Source organism: Rattus norvegicus, chromosome 2 (assembly GCF_021556685.1).
Source record: "Rattus norvegicus strain SHRSP/BbbUtx chromosome 2, alternate assembly SHRSP_T2T, whole genome shotgun sequence".
NCBI lineage: Eukaryota > Metazoa > Chordata > Mammalia > Rodentia > Muridae > Rattus > Rattus norvegicus.
In genome coordinates, this window is record NC_141535.1 from 75,430,461 (window position 1) to 75,449,230 (window position 18,770).

Sequence of the window (18,770 nt, forward strand, 5' to 3'; positions counted from 1 at the left end):
AATGAAATGGCTGCTGTGACTTTGACTTTCCAGTATAGAAAAAAAAAACTAAAATTCTTTATTTCTTGAAAATATTCAGATTACATATGCCATCAGAATATATTCATACTGACTTCCTCCGTGTGTATTTTCTAGCTGCACTCCAACTCTGATAAAGGCGATGGCTCTGTCAAGTACATCCTTACTGGAGAAGGAGCTGGGACTATATTCATCATTGACGACACCACTGGTGACATCCACTCAACCAAAAGCCTGGACAGAGAGCAGAAGACTCACTATGTACTTCATGCCCAGGCTATTGACAGACGGACGAACAAGCCTCTGGAACCTGAGTCTGAGTTCATCATCAAAGTGCAAGACATCAATGACAATGCTCCGAAGTTCACAGACGGACCATACATCGTTACTGTGCCTGAAATGTCAGATATGGGTAAGGACATTATTTTTATAGTGCAGAAACTCATTCATCGGTAGCAAACATATCGTTTTAAAAAAAAATTATTAGATATATTTCTTTACTTACATATCAAATGTTATTCCCCTTCCCGGTTTCCTGTCAGTAAGCTCCCTTTCCCTCCCATCCCTCACCCCCATACAAGTATTCCCCCTATATATCCTCCTTACTGTCCTCCTATTCCCCTGCATTTGGGTCCAACCTTGGCAGAACCAAGGGCTTCCCCTTCTATTGGTGCCCCAACAAGGCTATTCACTGCTACATATGCAGTTGGAGCCCTGGGTCAGTCCATGTATAGTCTTTCAGCAGTGGTTTAGTCCCTGGGAGCTCTGGTTGGTTGGCATTGTTGTTCTTATGGGGTTGCAAGCTCCTTCACTTCTTTCAATTCTTCCTCTAATTCCTCCCAAGGGGGAAGAATGTATTTTAATTTATTTTTTTTTAATTTGAGAAAGTCCTAAAATGTTATAATATTTTTATTGCAGTAAAACTTTCCCATTAATAATCCTTATGTTATTATTGAAAAAATTTCTTAATATGAATGTATAAGAATAGTTTGAAAATCTCAAGGTAAAAATCATAATTGGATATCATATGTAATTCTGATTTATAGGAATTTTTAGATTAGATAATTTTTTTAAAAATTATGAGTAATATGGACTCCTACACATTCAACAGGAATTGCCTTGAAGAAAAAATGCCTTGGTACTTCATGCTATATCCTTTATAATCACAATATATCCTTCTCAATTATAATAACATTAGCATTAGAAGCTATTTCTCATTAACCATTAAATTATTAATAGCATTTACATATTTATTTCAAAATATACAAAATCATGTTACTCATTTTGAGATTATTTTGAATGTGCAGACAGCATAAAGTACACATCCCAGCCTCTCAGTTTTAGGAAATAGACAAGGAATTAATCTAAGACTCACCTCAATGCATGGCTGTACTGTAATTGAAAACTCATTCAGTTCTCCAGTTTTTGAATTTGTGGTACACTTCCTTTACTCACTGATTTTTCATGGCTCATCTCTTTCTCTTTATTTTTATTGCACAGATCAATTTCCTGAAATTAATTAAAATAAAGTTAAATAGTCATATTTTTTTTGCTGTCTTTCTGGGACTCCACTTGTTTTCTGGAGACATTTTTGGAGTGTTAGTTTTTGCATTTCATTTAAATATATATGACAACTTTATACTGAATTAGAATATTGCAGTCACTGATCATGTCTGTCTGTGGATGTTCACATAAAGCTTCCTGACTGAAAGAAGAGAACTTCTGTTCCCTTTTAGAATCGCAGCCCATTTTAAGTCTCCTGAGAGCCAGATAGCTCTTTAGCTGATGGACAAGGGGTAGAAATCAAGAGCAAGATGTTCTCAGTCAGCATCTCTAGGGAGTAAACAATTTCCCAACCTTTTCCCTGTGCACCAGAATTCAGGGAAAAGTGTTAGCAATTTCTTGGCAGATGCTTAGAATATATTCATGCTTATTAGTCTCTAAGGACATTTAGGGAAAAAATGGGTAAGAGCCTGTGAGCAAAAAGTTGAAAATAATTTCTCATTCCTTGCCAAAGGCCCATAGGCCAACATCACATTGCCTAAACCCCCATTATTTTATAAACATGACGTACTATTATACACCACCATTTGTAAGAAATTTGCTGGTTGCCTTCCAGTGTCTGGTAGAGGATAAAAGCAAAAATAAAGCCATAAGAGTCATATGGGATAACTCTAGATGCAATGCAAAGTCAACATCCGTCTAAGACAGTTTCCAATGGACAAAGGAAAACTGGAGATGTTTAGGGAATATAGCAGAGAGAGTGGGCAAGTAGTGTTATTATGTTTCTATTAAACATAAATTACAAAAAAATCCATATATGTCCTGAAATAATAAAATGTAAACTATTTAGGCTTGATTGCTTTCCTGTTTAAAAAACAAAAAATAACAAGATCTTAAGAAATAAGGTACAGTAAAAATGGTGTGTTTTGATATGCCACAGAAACAAGTTATATCCCCAAAAACAAAGAAGAAAATGTGCGTCAGGGAGGAAAAATGGTATTTTCCCATTTTGGGTGAGGAGAGGCATGATTTATAACCATCAGGGAAATTCAAATTTTGAGGAAACATTGATTGATTGAGGTTAGGAAAATATTGGTAATGTTCAAAGCCTGAAAAAAAAATCAGAACTTTGATGGCTAACAGAGAAAAGGAGAAACTGGAAATTATTGAATGAAAAAAGGCAATGTAGAAACATCATAGTTAAAGCTGTGCAAAGCGTAGAAATAAAAATATTTTCAAGATATTTCCTAAAATTTGAAGTATTGGTTGAATGAGGAACAGCTTATGTATTCTTAAGTTCTCAGATAGACAGGAATGCCGTTGGAAGTGCAAAACCTTAACTTTTGAAAATAGCAAAATAACTAAGAGCATACTAGATCAATCCAAGCAAGGATATTTTTATGATAGTAACTTATTGGAGGCCAGATGCCAAATATTAGAAACTATACTTTATTATCTTTTTATAAGCAGGAGTTCATTATAATGATGAATGTGTGTGCATGTGTGTGTATATGAGAGAGAGAGAGAGAGAGAGAGAGAGAGAGAGAGAGAGAGAGAGAGAGAGAGATAATATGTGTGTTTGTCATCATCATAAAAACAATCCACATTGTACTTTGACTTTATGGAGGCTGATGTGAAAATTAGTGTGTGTCTCTGTGTGTGTAACTTTTATGCTATATATAACAATGGAAGACATAGGAAGATATAGAGCACAGATTGAGGGACTGGCCCAACTTGAACCTAGCCTATGGAAAAGAGCCAACCACTGAAGTTATTAATGATATCCCCCTAACCCTGCTAATAGGAGCTCATAGACTCAGATGCAGAGACCCACAGCCTAACATTAGGCAGAACTTGGGAATATTGTGGAAGAGTGCAAGGAAAGATGTAGGGAGATGGAGGGGGTCAAGGGCTTCACAAGAAGACCTACAGACTCAACTACCCTGATCCCATGGGGGCCTCACATAGACTGAATCACCAAACGAAGGGCATAGATGGGTTAGTACCTACGCATGCATGTGCACACACACACACACACACACACACACACACACACACACACACACACACACACACACAAGATGTGTAGCTTAGTTTTTATGTGGGTCCCCAAACAATTGGAGAGAGAGCTGTTTCTGACACTTTGCCTGATTTGGATCTCTTTCCTAAGCTGGGCTGCCTTGTTTGGCCTCAGTAGGAGAGGATGTACCCAGTCCTGTTGTGATTTGATAAGCCAGAACTGGCTGATACCCATGAGGGGTCTCTTCTTTTCTGAGGAGAATGGGAGGGGTAACAGGGGTAGTGGGATGTGAGGGTGGGACTGGTAAAAGAGAAAAGACAGGGCTGTGATCGGGATGTTAAGTAAATAAAGTTTGTTATTTGTAATAATTTCTAAGTGTATACTCTATTTTAGTAAAGAGTTTACTAGATTTAGTAAATATGGACCCTATTTTATTGCTTTCATTGATATATGAATAAAATTTTCCTGGGTTTCCTAATAAACAGATTTGGAGAAAGAGAGCTAGGAAAAATAGAAGACAATCGTTCAACTACGATTGCAGAAATAAAATGCCAAATTACTGTAGACAAAGTAGCATCAAACAACAGCAGTAGGGATAGCTTGCTGCTTGCTGTCTCTGCAGATCATGGTTTATTGAAAGACAGTCATTCATTCATATGAAAAATATCTGTGATAATTTAAATATTAAATAGAAATATTTGAACTGTTGGAAGGCAGGCTATGCAGCTCTCAAAACTAAAGGATTGATTATTTTTAAAGTTTGTCGATTGCATTGTGAGAGATTCCAGGGAAAGAAACCTGATGGCGAACAGCTCGAGAATAATGCTGTAGTCTTGAGTATCAAAATCTCTGCTCGGTGAGCCAGAAAGTTCATTGCAAGCTGTGCGGCACTTCACAGAAGGGCAGCCTTCACTATAAACAAATGTCATCCTTCTGCCTTCCTGACACACGTTGCCAGTTATCTAACCACTGGAAAGCTTCCTCTCAGTGCTTGTGAAGTACCATTGAAATGTTAACTTGAGTTCAGGTCTCTCAATAGCCTGGTGCTGGCCAATTACACCAATGTTGCAACCCAGAAAGTCCCAGGGATCTGCCTGCTTCTCCTTTTCCAGGATAGGTATTGCAAACCCATGGCCTTGTTAAATTCATGTGCCTCTTAAAGAGAGAACTCAAGCCTTTGTGAGTTCTTCACCGCAGGCACTTCATTGACTGCATACCTCCCAGCCATATAAATTAATATTTTAAAGATTTTAATGGGAACATGTAAGTTAAAACATTGAATCTAATGTTCAATCCAAAGAACTGTGTAGAATAATTCTCACTTCTGACTAGAAGCAGCGATGCTGCTCACCTTTAAGAATCTTAATTTGCTGTTGAAACATGAAACTCTAACTTCCTTTTTCTTTCTCTTACACACAGATTAATTATGATTTCAGATAATTTGCTGTGACTGAAATTTTTCTTTCTGCTTGAGTGCAGCTAGCAGCATATTTCACATATTCGAATCATGATTGTGATCAAAATTATTTGTACCCACGGAAGTTCTAATTAATATATTAATGGGATTTGCTCTTTTGGATATTGACTTTCTGCTCTGCAAAATATTGAGAATTCTTCATCACAAATTGGGCAAAAATGTGCCAGAGTCTGTGAGTATAGGTAGCCATGGCAACCGTGAGAATGATCAAACAGACAACTACAAGGAACACTTGTTAAACACTTGCTAAGTGTCAGCAGTCTCCTATGTTTACAATAATACTGTGTATTTGTCATAAATGTTATCACAGTGTCAACACGATGATTATTCTTGGTTTACAGGGTATAAAAATCAAATATAGAATGGCAGTATTTGTCAAAAATAACATGGTTATTAAGAAATGTATGAAAAGCTTTCTAAGTGAGGGATATCTTTAGGTCTTATTTTCCTATTTTAAAAAGAAAATTAAACAGTAAATTCATATTATTTATAGAACAATTCTTTTAGAAAAGTTCCAGAAGCATCATGATAGTAACATTAAAAAAAGATATTGGAGGACAAAGTTTAAGGAAATCTAGATTTTGACTCATTATACCTAATTTATTACTATTATATCCTATTGATTTATGAAATATTTGAAAAATAGTATATTTTCTGTTAAAAGATAAACTTAACCGAGGGATACAAAAAGAGAGAAAAATCTTCTATCTAATACTAATGCAGTCATATGGGGATATGATTTTGAAAAAATTTAATGTTATTATTATATGACACTAGACATATATATATATATACATATATATACATATATATGTACATATATATACATATATATATATGTTTGTGTGTGTGTGTGTGTGTGCTGAGTTGGGAAAAGAACTTTGGGTTATTATAAAATTCTTAATGAAGTAACAAAATATTATTTTTCAACAAAAAATGCTATAAAATATTATTTTGACAGGTAGTGCATTATAATAATTTTGAAATATAATGAACAGGCCAAAGAGTAGTGAGGCCATTTTCAAGGGGGACAGAATCACATTGAGGAAAATCAGGAGTGGATTTTGGGTATTGAGAACATATGCATTTGCCCTACAATGATGAACAAAGAAATCAGATCCATGGAATAATGTTATGCCTACAAGGTCAATGTTTAACAGTCATTATCGTCATCTGCCTACCCAGAGGAAACAGAAATCATTACTTATCCTTTGTACACAGAGGGGCCATGTATATCTGGATTTACCAACACTGATTCCAAAGAAAGCTTCTCCGATGAAGTCTGAATGTCATTTAGCTATACATACAGAAAGAAATATCATATTTACATTTGGATCCATGTGAAGTTAATTTCACAAAAGAGTAGGACACGCACTATAGGGCTAATACTTTCTCAGTCACAAATTTTTCCAGGATCAGATATTCATATCTGTTGCCTCATAGATTGTTTCATACACGTATAAACATACATCAAATTTTTAAGTGTCTTTATGTAATGCTTCTTCTCATTTGTGTAATTTACACATTACAGTTTCTCCTGTTATCATACTTGATGTCAGTGCAGTTATAAGTCTTGATCTTTTGCAAATGCACTCCTCACAGTAGAATTTGTTAGCATCATTTCTGGCCACTAATCCATGGTATCAGTTGCATCCCTCACACTACACCCAAACTTGATATTTCCAGGTATTGCTAAATATTCTTAGAAAGAAATTTTAACTCATTCACAATATGATTTAGATATCTGTTTTTAACCAAATTTATTTTACATGCAAATTACATGTTGAAATATTACTTATCATATTAAAATACATAATGGCATAAAATGGAAACAAATTCATGTATAAAATGGGACTATCGTGGATGAAGAACAGAGAGCAGTGGTTTGAGTAGTTGAGACTTATTACTCACAAGATTCAAAGAAGTTCAGTTTCGTAACCTTTACTTAGATTACATATGGTAAATATTATGGTCTAGTGATGACCACGTGGTTGAATATATACACTTATAGTAAGTGCATATTATTATATTCATATCTATACATATTCAATACATTTTGGTAGAGCAAAATGTTTGAAAATATATTATTGCACATGTAAATTCTATTAATTCAAATTTAGGACTCTTTTCCTTTGTTGATCATTGCAAGACATCATGTATATGGTGCCAATAACCACCTTAGTCCATTTCTGTTGTCACATCCATCCATGAACCTGAGCAATATGTAAAAATAAGGTGCCCTTCCCATACAATGCTGAATGCCGAAAATCTTTTGGTCTCACATATGATGGCTCTGCTGAGAACACCGTGTAAATGGCAGCACAGTGTTGGCAAGCTTCAGGGACAGAGCAATGAGCATATTTTTAAACATCAAGTCTCCAGGAAACTAGCTATGGTCCCACAAGAACCACTTTTGTTCCATAAAGGCAGTGGCTACCCCAGTGACTTTGTGTCATCTCACTAGACCTCTATTCCTGAAAGTCCCCTCATGTCTCAGTATCATTGCACTTGGGAACAATCTTACAGCACATGGGCTCTGGAGGCTGTCCTGTACCTGGAACAGAATCATGGCAACATTGAACTTTTCTCCCTCTTGCTGTTTTTAAAATATGTCTTTTATTTTCATTCCCAATGTCTAAGAGGGTATGTTTTTATAATAGTTGAAATTATTTTTATACTTTGATAAACTGTTTAGTCGATTTACAGCTGACATTAAAATGTGACATATTCAGTTAATATGGTAAGCCATAGTCAAAATGAATAGTCACCATTGTATAGAATAGTACTGATTTTTTTTGAGTCAGATGTAGGTGAAAAATCATTGCTGAATAATAAAAAGGGGGTGAATATTAAACACTATCTAAGTGATGTTAATATTCTCATAAGAATACTTCAAAAATGATTAAGGTATCTAGTTATTGGAACAAGTTATAGAAATAAAGGTTATATTCTATCATTTACAATGCAAAAAATTATCAATATATCATTTACCAACTTTAGGTCCTATGGAACACTGAAACATTTTTAGGTATTAAAAAGACAATTTACTTGCTTATAATCTATTGTGTTCCTTATGATGGGTGATGGAAATAACTCTCTTATTCCTCTTCCTGTCTTCATATTTCCTCTCCAATCTTAAAAGCACAGAGCCTCTTTTTCTGTGTTCCTTGTTGCACAGCAACGGTAGGCAGCAGCTGTTGTGACTTGATTGCACTGCTTGTTGGGACCTTGATTTAGATCTGCCGAAGCATCCTGGGAGCCTCATTCTGGACACCTGCCAGGATTCAGGCAGTCATATTCAGATAGTAAACATAGGGAAGTGATCTTGGGGGTGATAGATCAATAACATGAGGCTTGTATCACAGTTCACTAGGTAGATGGTTTGTACTTGAGGATTTACATGGCAGACCTGACGAACCACTCACTAATTGAACAAAAATTCTCCATGCGTGCCACATCCATCTTTTCCTTGTTATGTCTAACTTATTCCTAAGGTTCTACAGCTTCTAAAGCAGCAGCGCCGTTGAGAGATCAACTTTTAAGCGCATGAGCCTACACGGTGATGTCTCACATTCGCCAAAACAATAACAAATAAAAATGTGGCCCAAAGCAATATTCATTTTGTATGTTTATGGCTCGGTAGCCCAGATATTATTCTACGGGGTCACATACAATTTGCTTTTATTTTCTCAGAGCTCAAACTGATGCATCCCTTGTGAATAGTGCTTTTTGACTCGGTTGTCTTGTTTGAGGTCTCAGCTCATGCTCTGACGTTAAGTCTGAAGCAGTGAGTCCTCCATCACCTGTGTTTGTGTGGTAGTGTTTCCAGAGCCTGGGGAAGAAGCTTCAGGGATTTTGTTTTTAATTTAAAATGTTTATATTGAAAGATGTTTCTGACAGTAAGCAAACGCTAAGCCCAGAATGGAAGGAATTATCTGAGGAGGAACCTCAGGGTCCCTGAAATGACTTCATTGCAGTCTGCTAATTTTCTAACCTTCTCACTTAAAGCAAAACATTGTCTCAATACTTGTTTTATAAGGATGTGGCTACTCTTTCCACAGATACTTCTACCCTGAAAACGAATTGTGTGGAAATACCTGCTCTTAATATGTGCAACATGTTGTTTGGCTATCTGGCTAAATTTCATTGTAACTGAATTGAGTAATGGTGCATTTACACTTTTCCTATGTATGATTACATTTTTAATTCTAAATTGAAGAAGGGACAAATAACTCAAGCTAACCTCTCACTGTCACTCAAGGTTGGGATGAACCAGAGGTTTGAATGTCAATATATAGTTAATTTTTGATGTTCCTTTTACCTTTTTTGAAAACTCTTACAGTGCTTTGATGAAGTTGAGCAGCTCATGAAAACAAATACCTCAGTACAACAAATCATCCTCTCTCCAATCAAACATATATAATTTGTTTATCTGTGATAAAGTATTCATGCCATATGCACACACTCTCTTGTAGGAAATTTAAGCACACACATAACGGTAAGATAGTAGAGAAAACAATACAATAACCCAAGGGAAGCTGAACACAAATTTGATATTTGAAAGATGTACTTAATATGTTTATTTACGAGACAAAGTCTTGGATAAATTTCTTACTGAGCTTTGGGGTCATTGAAATTCAGGGAGGACCAGAATTCCTCTTGCGCCTGCCTCATAGCCCAAAGTGTCAGAACTACATGTGGATACATAGGCATGCCAAACCTTTAGCATGGGTGCAGAGTACTCTGACCCTTATCCTTGCTCATTAAGAACTGTTACCCATGGAACCAATCCCCAGCCCAGTGTTTAGTTTTCATATTAAATTAGCTTTATTCTTTTCCCATATTTAGTGGTTTTAAATTTAACCTCATATTTATGCCGAGTGACATAGGAATAGGACTTGAGAGGATTTGCCTAGTGATGAACAACTGTGTAGTTCTGTTTTATTCTCTCTGACAAAAGAATTCTTGGTTTACTAAAATATTTTTCTAATCTAACTTTATTTACCAATACTCATAGTGTGGAAAAGTATTTAAAGTTTATAAATTTAAGGGAACCCAGAGGCAGTATGATAGAATGAAAATATTTTTACTTCTTTTCAGGGGATGCGTTATAAACCCTTTCTTGTTTGATACACAGGTGCTTTTGCATCTCATTCTACCTTACTGTTTTTGGTGACTCTATAATTTCATAATGCGGTATCAACTATTGATATACTACTGAATTTCACTTTCTTTTTACCTATTTATGATAAATATTCCTTTTGGAATATCATCTCACACATGTCCAAGTTACATACATGCATATATGCATAATGTGTTTTATGTTTTAATAACAAGCCACGCCTATGTTTGAGAAGCTATAAATAGCAGAACTTGAATGCTCCCTCACATGTCCATGCGGTTGGTATAATTCTGCTGCCCGCTGATATTCCTCAGGGACAGTGCCTACTATGGAAACTCCTGCCTCAACAGCAATATTATTTAGTGTATCATTGTCATTGCATTGAATTAAAAAATACTACAGAAGATTTCAGATCATGTTGTTATGACATTGGGAAACATCTGAGAATTGCATTACGTGTTGTCTGTTTCAACCATATGTGATGTCCCTCCCTTTTTTCCTCTGATGGATATTTTAACCATTCCCAACTGATATCAAGTTATTAAGGTGTATATTCTCGATTATTTGAAGTGCTCTGAACAGAAAAGTATCACATGGATGAGAGTGTGGTTTAAGAAAATCAGATTATAGAAAATTGTATCTTAACCTATAGATCAAATGTATAAACAGATGACAGACAGAAACACAGGCAGATAGATAAGAAGATACACAGATATAGACAGTGATCAAAACTGTAAACTCTGTGAGGAAATCCTAACAAGCAACAACTGCAACCGCTCAGTCACTCATGTGTCTCTTGGTTGAAGTCTGACAATATGTAGTTGAGTGAAAATAAAACTCGTCAGTTTTGTTCATCTATTAAATGAAGCGACTCTTAATATCGAGTCTTTCAATTTTGTTTCTATCATTAATTTCAACTCTTAATTTGACTGTCTCTTGTCAAGCATGATTTTGGATGTTATTGCCACATGCTTTCCCCAAGTCTCCAGTTGCAGCCAGGTCACTGATTAGATATATTTCACTTCTTTTAAACATTTTTATTAGATATTTTATATATTAACATTTCAAATGTTATCCCCTTTCCCTCGGAAACCTCCTATCCCATTCTCCCTCCCCCTACTTCTATGAGAGTGTTCCCCCACCCAACCACCTGCTTTTATGTCACTGCCATGGCATTCCCCTATGCTGTAGCATCAAGCCTTCACAGGACCAAAGGCCTTTCCTACCATTAATGCACAAGGCCATTCTTGCTACATATGTCACTGTAGCCATGGGTCCCTCCAAGTGTACACTTTGGTTGGTGGTTTAGTCCCTGGAAGCTCTGGGGGGTTAGATTCGTTGATATTTTTGTTCTTCCTATGGGGTTGCAAACCCCTTCTGCTCCTTCAGTCCTTTCTCTAACTTCTCCATTAGCAAACCCGTGCTTAGTCCAATGGTTAGCTATGAGCATCTGCCTCTGTATTTGTCAGGATCTGACAGAGCCTCTCAAAAGACAGGTATATCAGGCATCTGTCAGCAAGTACTTTCTGGCTTTAGAAACATTGTCTGGGTTTGGTGGCTATATATGGACTGGATGCCCAAGTGGGACAATCTCCAGATGCCCTTTCCTTCAGTCTCTACTCCAAACATTCTCCCCATATTTCCTCCCTTGATTATTTTGTTCCCTTTCTAAAAAAGGCTGAAGCATCCACATTTTAATCTTCCTTCTTGAGCTTCATGTGATCTGTAAATTATATCTTGGGTATTCTGAGCTTTGGGGCTAATATCCACTCATCAGTGAGTGCATACCATGTGCATACCATCCTTTGTAACTGGATTCCCACACTCAGGATGATATTTCTTAATTCCATCCATGTGCCTAAGAATTTGCTGAAGTCATTGTTTTTAACAGCAGAGTAGTATCCATTGTGTAGATGTACCACATTTGAATGTATCCATTTTTCTGTTGAAGGACATCTGGGTTCTTTCCAGAACCTGTCTATTATAAATAAGGTTTCTATGAACATAGTGGAGCAAGTGTCCATGTTAAATGTTGGAGCATCTTTTGGGTATATTCCAGGAGTGGTATAGCTGGGTCCTCAGGTAGTGCAATTCCCAATTTTCTGAGGAACCACCATACTGATTTTCACAGTGGTTGTACCAGCTTGCAAACCACCAACAAAGGAGCAGTGGCATCATCTGCTTTCACCTGAGGTTTTGATCTTAACCATGATTCCTGGTGTGAGGTTGAATCTCAGTTTGTTTGTTTGTTTGTTTGTTTGTTTGATTGGTATTTCCCTGATGACTAAAGATGTTGAACATTTCTTTAGGTACTCTGAAGCCATTCCATATTCCTCAGTTGAGAATTAATTGATTAGCTCTGCACCCCATTTTTAATAGGGTTATTTGATTCTCTGGAGTCTAACGTCTTGAATTCTTTGTAATATTGGATATTAGCCCTCTTTTGTGTTTAGAATTGGTAAAGATCTTTTTCCAGTCTCATGGTTTGATTAATATCTTTCTCAGCCTGTTTATCTTTGAGTAGAGAAAGGCTACTGAGTTAATTTTATACCCAGTCACATTGCTGAGGCGGTTTATCAGTGGTAAACAAATTTTTCTAGTCACTTAAATGTACTATCATATCATCTGTAAATAGTAATATATTGATTTCTTCCTTTCCAATTTATATCCCTTTGACCTCTCTTTGTTGTCTAAGTGGCTCAGACTTCAAGTAGTATATTGAATAGGTAGGAAGCGAGTTGTCAGCCTTGTCTAGTCCTTGATTTTAGTGGAATTGCTTCAAGTTCCTCTCCATTTATTTTGATGTTGGATACTGGTTTGCTGTATATTGCTTTTACTATGATTAGATATGGGCCTTGAATTCCTGATCTTTCCAGGACTTTTAATATGAAGGGGTTTTGAATTTTGTCAATGCTTCCTCAGCATCTAAGGAAATGATCATGTGGGTTTTTTTTTTCCTTTAAGTTTGTTTATATAGTGGATTACGTTGCTGGATTTCCATATATTGAACAATCCCTGAATCCCCCTGATGAAAGTTACTTGATTATGTTGAATGATCAATGTTGGATTTGGTTTGTGAGAATTTTATTATTTTGGCATTGATATTCATAATTAAAATTGGTCTGAAGTTCTCTTTCTTTGTTATGTCTTTTTGTGGTTAGGTATTAGCATAATTGTGGCTTCAATGAATGAATTCAGTATTGATCCTTCTGTTTCTATTTTGTACAATAGTTTGGACAGTACTGGTGGGAGGTCTTTTATGAAGGTCTGATAGTATTCCCACTAAACTAATTTGATCTTAGGCTTTTATGGTCAGGATTATTTTAATGACTGCTTCTAATTTTTAGGAGTTATGGCACTGTTTAGATGATTTATTTGATTCTTATTTAACTTTGGTCCCTGGTATCTGTCTAGAAAATTGTCCATTTCATCCACATTTTCTAGTTTTTTGAATATAGGTTTTTGTAGTAGGATCTGATGATTTTTTTCCTCAGATTCTGTTGTTATGTCTCCCTTTTCATTTATGATTTTGTTAAATTGGATGTACTCTCTGTGACCTCTGGTTAGTCTGGCTAAGGGTTTTTCTGTTTTGTTGATTTTCTCAAAGAACCAGCTCTCAGTTTTGTTTACTTTTTGTATAGTTCTTTTTGTTTCTCTTGGTTTATTTCAGTCCTGAGTTTATTTCTTACCTTCTGCTCCTCTTGGGCGCATTTACTTCTTTCTGTTCTAAAGCTTTTAGGTGTGCAAGTGTATGCTCTCTCCAGTTATTTTTTTTTTTGGAGGCACTCAGAGCTATGAGTTTTCCAGTTAGCACTGTTTTCATTGAGTTCCAAGAGTTTGGGTATGTTGTACCTTCATTGTCGTTAAATTCTGATAGGTCTTTAATTTCTTTATTTCTAACTTTACCAAGTTATCATTGAGTAGAGTGTTATTCAACTTTCATGTGTCTGTGGTCTTCCAGTCATCTGTGTTGTTATTGAAGACCAGCCTTAGTCCATAGTGTTCTGATAGGATGTTGAGATTATTTCAATCTTCTTGTATCTGTTGAGGCCTGTTTTGCCATCAATTATACAATCAATTTTGGAGAAGGTACCATGATGTGCTGAGAAGAAGGTATATTCTTTTGTTTTAGGATGAATTGTCCTATCGGTATCCGTTAAATCCATTGGGTTCATAACTCCTATTAATTTCTCTGTGTCTCTGTTTAGTTTCTGTTTCCATGATCTGCCCATTGCCGAGAGTAGGGTGTTGAAGTCTCCCACTATGATTACGTGAGATGCAATGTGTGCTTTGATCTTTATTAAGGTTTCTTTTATGAATGTAGGTGTCCTTGCCTTTGGAGCATAGATATTCTGCATTGAGATTTCATCGTGCTGGATTTTCCCGTTGATAAATATGGAGTGTCCTTCCTTATCTTTTCTGATAATCTTTGGTTAAATGCCAATAATAGAATGGCTACTACAGCTTGTATCTTAGGATCATTTGTTCGGAAAATTGTTTTCCAGCCTTTTCCTCTGAGCTAGTGTCTGTCTTTGTCCCCAAGTCTATTTCTTGCATGCAGCAAAATGCTGGGTCCTCCTTATGTATCCAGTCTGTTAGTCTATGCCTTTTTATTGGGGAATTTAATGCATCAATTTTAAAAGTTATTCTTGCTTCCTGTTATTTCTGTTGTTAGAGGGGGAATTATATATGTGTGGGTATCTGCTTTAGGGTTTGTTGCAAGACGATTACTTTCTTGCTTTTTCTAGAGTGTAGTTTCCCTCCTTGTGTTGGAATTCTCTATTTATTATCCTTTCTTTGGATGAATTTGTAAAAAGATATTGTGTAAATGTGGTGTTGTCATGGAATATCTTGGTTTCTCTATGTTTATGAAGAGTTTTGCTGGGTATAGTAGTCTGGGCTGGCATTTTTGTTCTCTTAGTGTCTCTATGACATTTGCCTAGGATCTTCTGGCTTTCATAGTCTCTGGTGAGTAGTCTGGTGTAATTCTGATAGGTCTGTTTATGTTACTTGACCTTTTTTCCTTACTGCTTATTCTCTTTTGTTTTGTGCACTTGGTGTTTTGTTTATTATGTGACAGGAGGAATTTTATTTACTGGTCTAATCTAGTTGAGTTCTGTAGGCTTCTTGTATGTTCATGGGCATATCTGTCTTTAGGTTAGGTAAGTTTTCTTCTATAATTATGTTGAAGATATTTGCTGGCTCTTTAAGTTGTAAATCTTTGCTCTCTTCTATACCTATTATTCTTAAGTTGGTCTTCTCGTTTTGTCCTGAATTTCCTGGATGTTTTGGATTAGGAGCTTTTTACTCTGTGCATTTTTTGACTATTGTGTTAATGTTTTCTATTGTATCTTCTGTACCCAAGGTTCTTTCTTCTATCTCTTGTATTCTGTTGGAGATGCTTGCATCTATGACTCCTGATCTCTTTCCTGGGTTTTCTATCTCCAGGGTTATCTCCCTTTGTGAGTTCTTTATTGTTTTTTTTTTTTTCCATTTTTAGATCCAGATTACTTTTGTTCAAATCCTTCACCTGTTTCATTGTGTTTTCATATAATTCTTTAAAAGATCTTATGTTTCCTCTTTAAAGATTTCTACCTGTTTACCTGTGTTCTCCTATATTTCTTTAAGGAAGTTATTTACATTCTTCTTAAAGTCCTCTATTCTAATCACGAGATGTGTTTTTAAATCTGAATCTTGCTTTTTGTGTGTGTTGGGGTATCCAGGACTTGCTCTAGTAAGATAATGTGTTCTGATGATGCCAAGTAGCCTGATATTCTGTTGCTTAGGTTCTTGTACTTGCTTATTGCCATCTGGTTATCTCTGGTGTTACTTGGTCTTGCTGTCTTTATCTGGAGCCCGTTTCTCCTGTGAGGCAGTGAGCCTGTAATCTTAGGTGTGTCAGCATTCTGGGTAGACCAGCTCTCTTAGAGTTCTGTGCCACAGTGTTATCTCTGGGTTGCAGATGGAGACCAGAAGGCTATATATTTCATTTTATTGTTAGCACTTCCTGTTATAAACTCATCTGAGGACTCTCATTATTGTGTCTGATACAGTTTAGCATGTTTGGTTTTCATTTTAATTTAGTTCTGAAATTTTTAATTTTCCTTCTTGATTTTATCCCTGATTCAACTATCTTTAGTAGTTTGTTTAGTGATATGGATTTTGTTTCCATTTCTTTTTGTTGTTTCTCTTACTATTTTCTGTTTCTTCCATATAATTAATTTAATTGATTTGATTTACTTCATTTTGCTAAGTGTAAATGCGGGGTGCAATTTCAATTTCCTATAGTTGTTATATGCTATTTTATGGTCAAATATATATTCAATATTCAAAAAATCCCATGGTCTATAGAAATGATTTTTAGCATCCAATATGTTTCTCTGTGTTTTTTATTGTTTTTCAGAGGCAGTGAAATATATGTGTCAATTTATGAAATATTGATTTTCTTGTGTTTTCAGGGTTTTTGTATAATTGTATTAACATATTTATTTCTCCTCTATGACCAGTTGTATGTGTTTGTTTTTCTCTTGTGATTGAAGCAGTTTTTCTTGAAGTCTTTGTAGAGTTGGTTCTGGTCTCACCAATGAATTTGGTTTTTAATAGAAAGATTACATTTTATTCAAATTCACTAGTTAATTTTACTCTGTACAGAAATATATTAGTCCAAAACTGTAGTCTCTCATGAGAAAGAGAAAACCTTAACATTCTCTCCAGCTTTAAGGTTTTTCTGTGTATTTAGTAAATACAGTGTTTTTCTAGTATTCCTTCCTTTATAAATGATTCAACTATTCCATCTGCAGATTTCATTATTGTTGATTATTGTCTGATTTAATGTTTCAACTATAATATCCCACGGAGAGTTTCCTTTCCCATTGTTTCTTCTTCCTTCCTTCTTTCTTCTTCCTTTACTTCCCTTTTCCTTTCCTTTCTTTCTTTCTTTCATTAGTTTTTAGTCTACTTTATGTTCTGTCAGTCCCTTGTACCTAGATAGGCATCTCTTTTTTTCCTGGTATGGAAAATTTGTTATATGATTTTATTGAAGATAATTTTGTGTGCCTTAACTATAGTTTTGTTTTATTTTTGCAATTCATGGTACATCTTCTCTCTTTCTTTCTTTCTTTTTTTTTTTTTTTGAAATACTGATACCCATGTTCCACTCAATTTATAGTGACTTTTATTGAGTGATCTAACTCTAGTAATTAGAGTTATGCCTGGTTCGGTTTTCAGCCTAATCCATTCTGTAACTGAGGCTTTCCACTGTGGTTCATAATTAATTTCTTGAATTTTTTATTCCCAGTATAGTTCCAGTTTAAGTTTTCTTTAAAATATAATCAAACCCTATTTTTCATGTTCAATTTTTCTTTTCTTATTTTAATTTTTTTCCTTTGGTTTTGTCTTTTATCATTTATGTCCACATTATTTTCAGTAATGGCTATTACTATGGGATTTGTATTTTGGAGCTGACATATTATTTTTTTCATTCAGTGGTTTTTGATTTACATGCAGAGTTTGATGGTTGAGATTGTGTGTGTGTGTGTGTGTGTGTGTGTGTGTGTGTGTGTGTGTGTGTGTTCAAATCAGGTTTCTTCTTACAGATAAAATTATATCATCACAGGCGACTGATTAGAGAATAATTTTAGACACTCATTGCATGAACCTAAGTTGCCTATGAGAATTAGAAACAAGCAGAATTATTAGCTATTTATCAAGTATTAATCATTTGTACACCATTGTATGGGGAAACATCCTTTGTTTCACAGAACAAAGCTGGTAATGATTATCTGAACTCTTGTGAGTCTGATTCACAGGTGGAACTAGTTCATAGATTTGCTCCAGTAGATAATAAGAGATAATGACTCAGTTTGCTAAGCTAATTACTACCCATTATGATTCTGTAGTTTATATGTACCTATTGTCTGACCATCATCTTTTGTGTATTCAGTATCTAATTTAACCTTAGACAAAATAATTCATTACTCCAGAAATGAATAACAATATAGTATATATTATAGTGGGAGAGATGTTTATAGACATAATTCTGAGGGTGAAAACTTGGGTAAATTATGGTTGCTCTCAATGTAGAAAGCAAATTCTCAGACTATGGCTGAGAACAAAGCAAACACATAAGTGTAAACATAAATATTGAAAAGATAGTTTGACCATATGTTGATTTATCATGAGAAAAGTAGGCAGTTCCCTACTAGGGACTATGAGCTTCAGAGACCTGGGATATTGAACAGTTTACATTACAAAGTCTGCATTCCTTCTATCTGAGGGACCAAAGGGACTATCAGGATGCAGTTACTTATCATAAATATAAGGACATTCAGGATATTGCTGCAGTCAGGTATCACCAATGGACAAGAAGAATGAGTACCCTTCTCTTATAATAGCCTAATGTGTTTTTATCACATTGCTGTATGATTATTTACTCACTAAATATGCAATGAATTATTTTTGACACTTTGTTTATTTATTCTACTCATATTAATTTAAGAAAAAAATTCTTTCAAAAGTAATTTCTAAAGCATTCAAATTTTCTAAAAATGGCAATATTTGATTGGCAAATTTATGTATTTTTTCAACTTCAAATATGTGAGGGAATATGCTTTCTCCATATCATAAAATAT

General features: G+C 35.2%; 1 protein-coding gene across 12 annotated transcripts in view; it reads left to right on the forward strand.

Annotated features, from left to right (window-relative positions):
- The window catches only part of Cdh18 (cadherin 18), a 1,022,663-nt gene that overhangs the window by 770,546 nt on the left and 233,347 nt on the right, over window positions 1-18,770 (forward strand). For all 12 annotated transcript variants that reach the window (XM_087621794.1, XM_087621802.1, XM_087621796.1 and 9 more), the window contains one exon: window positions 136-430. In XM_087621794.1, coding sequence (XP_087477920.1) covers window positions 136-430 — 295 coding nt within the window. The remainder of the gene's footprint in view (window positions 1-135; window positions 431-18,770) is intronic.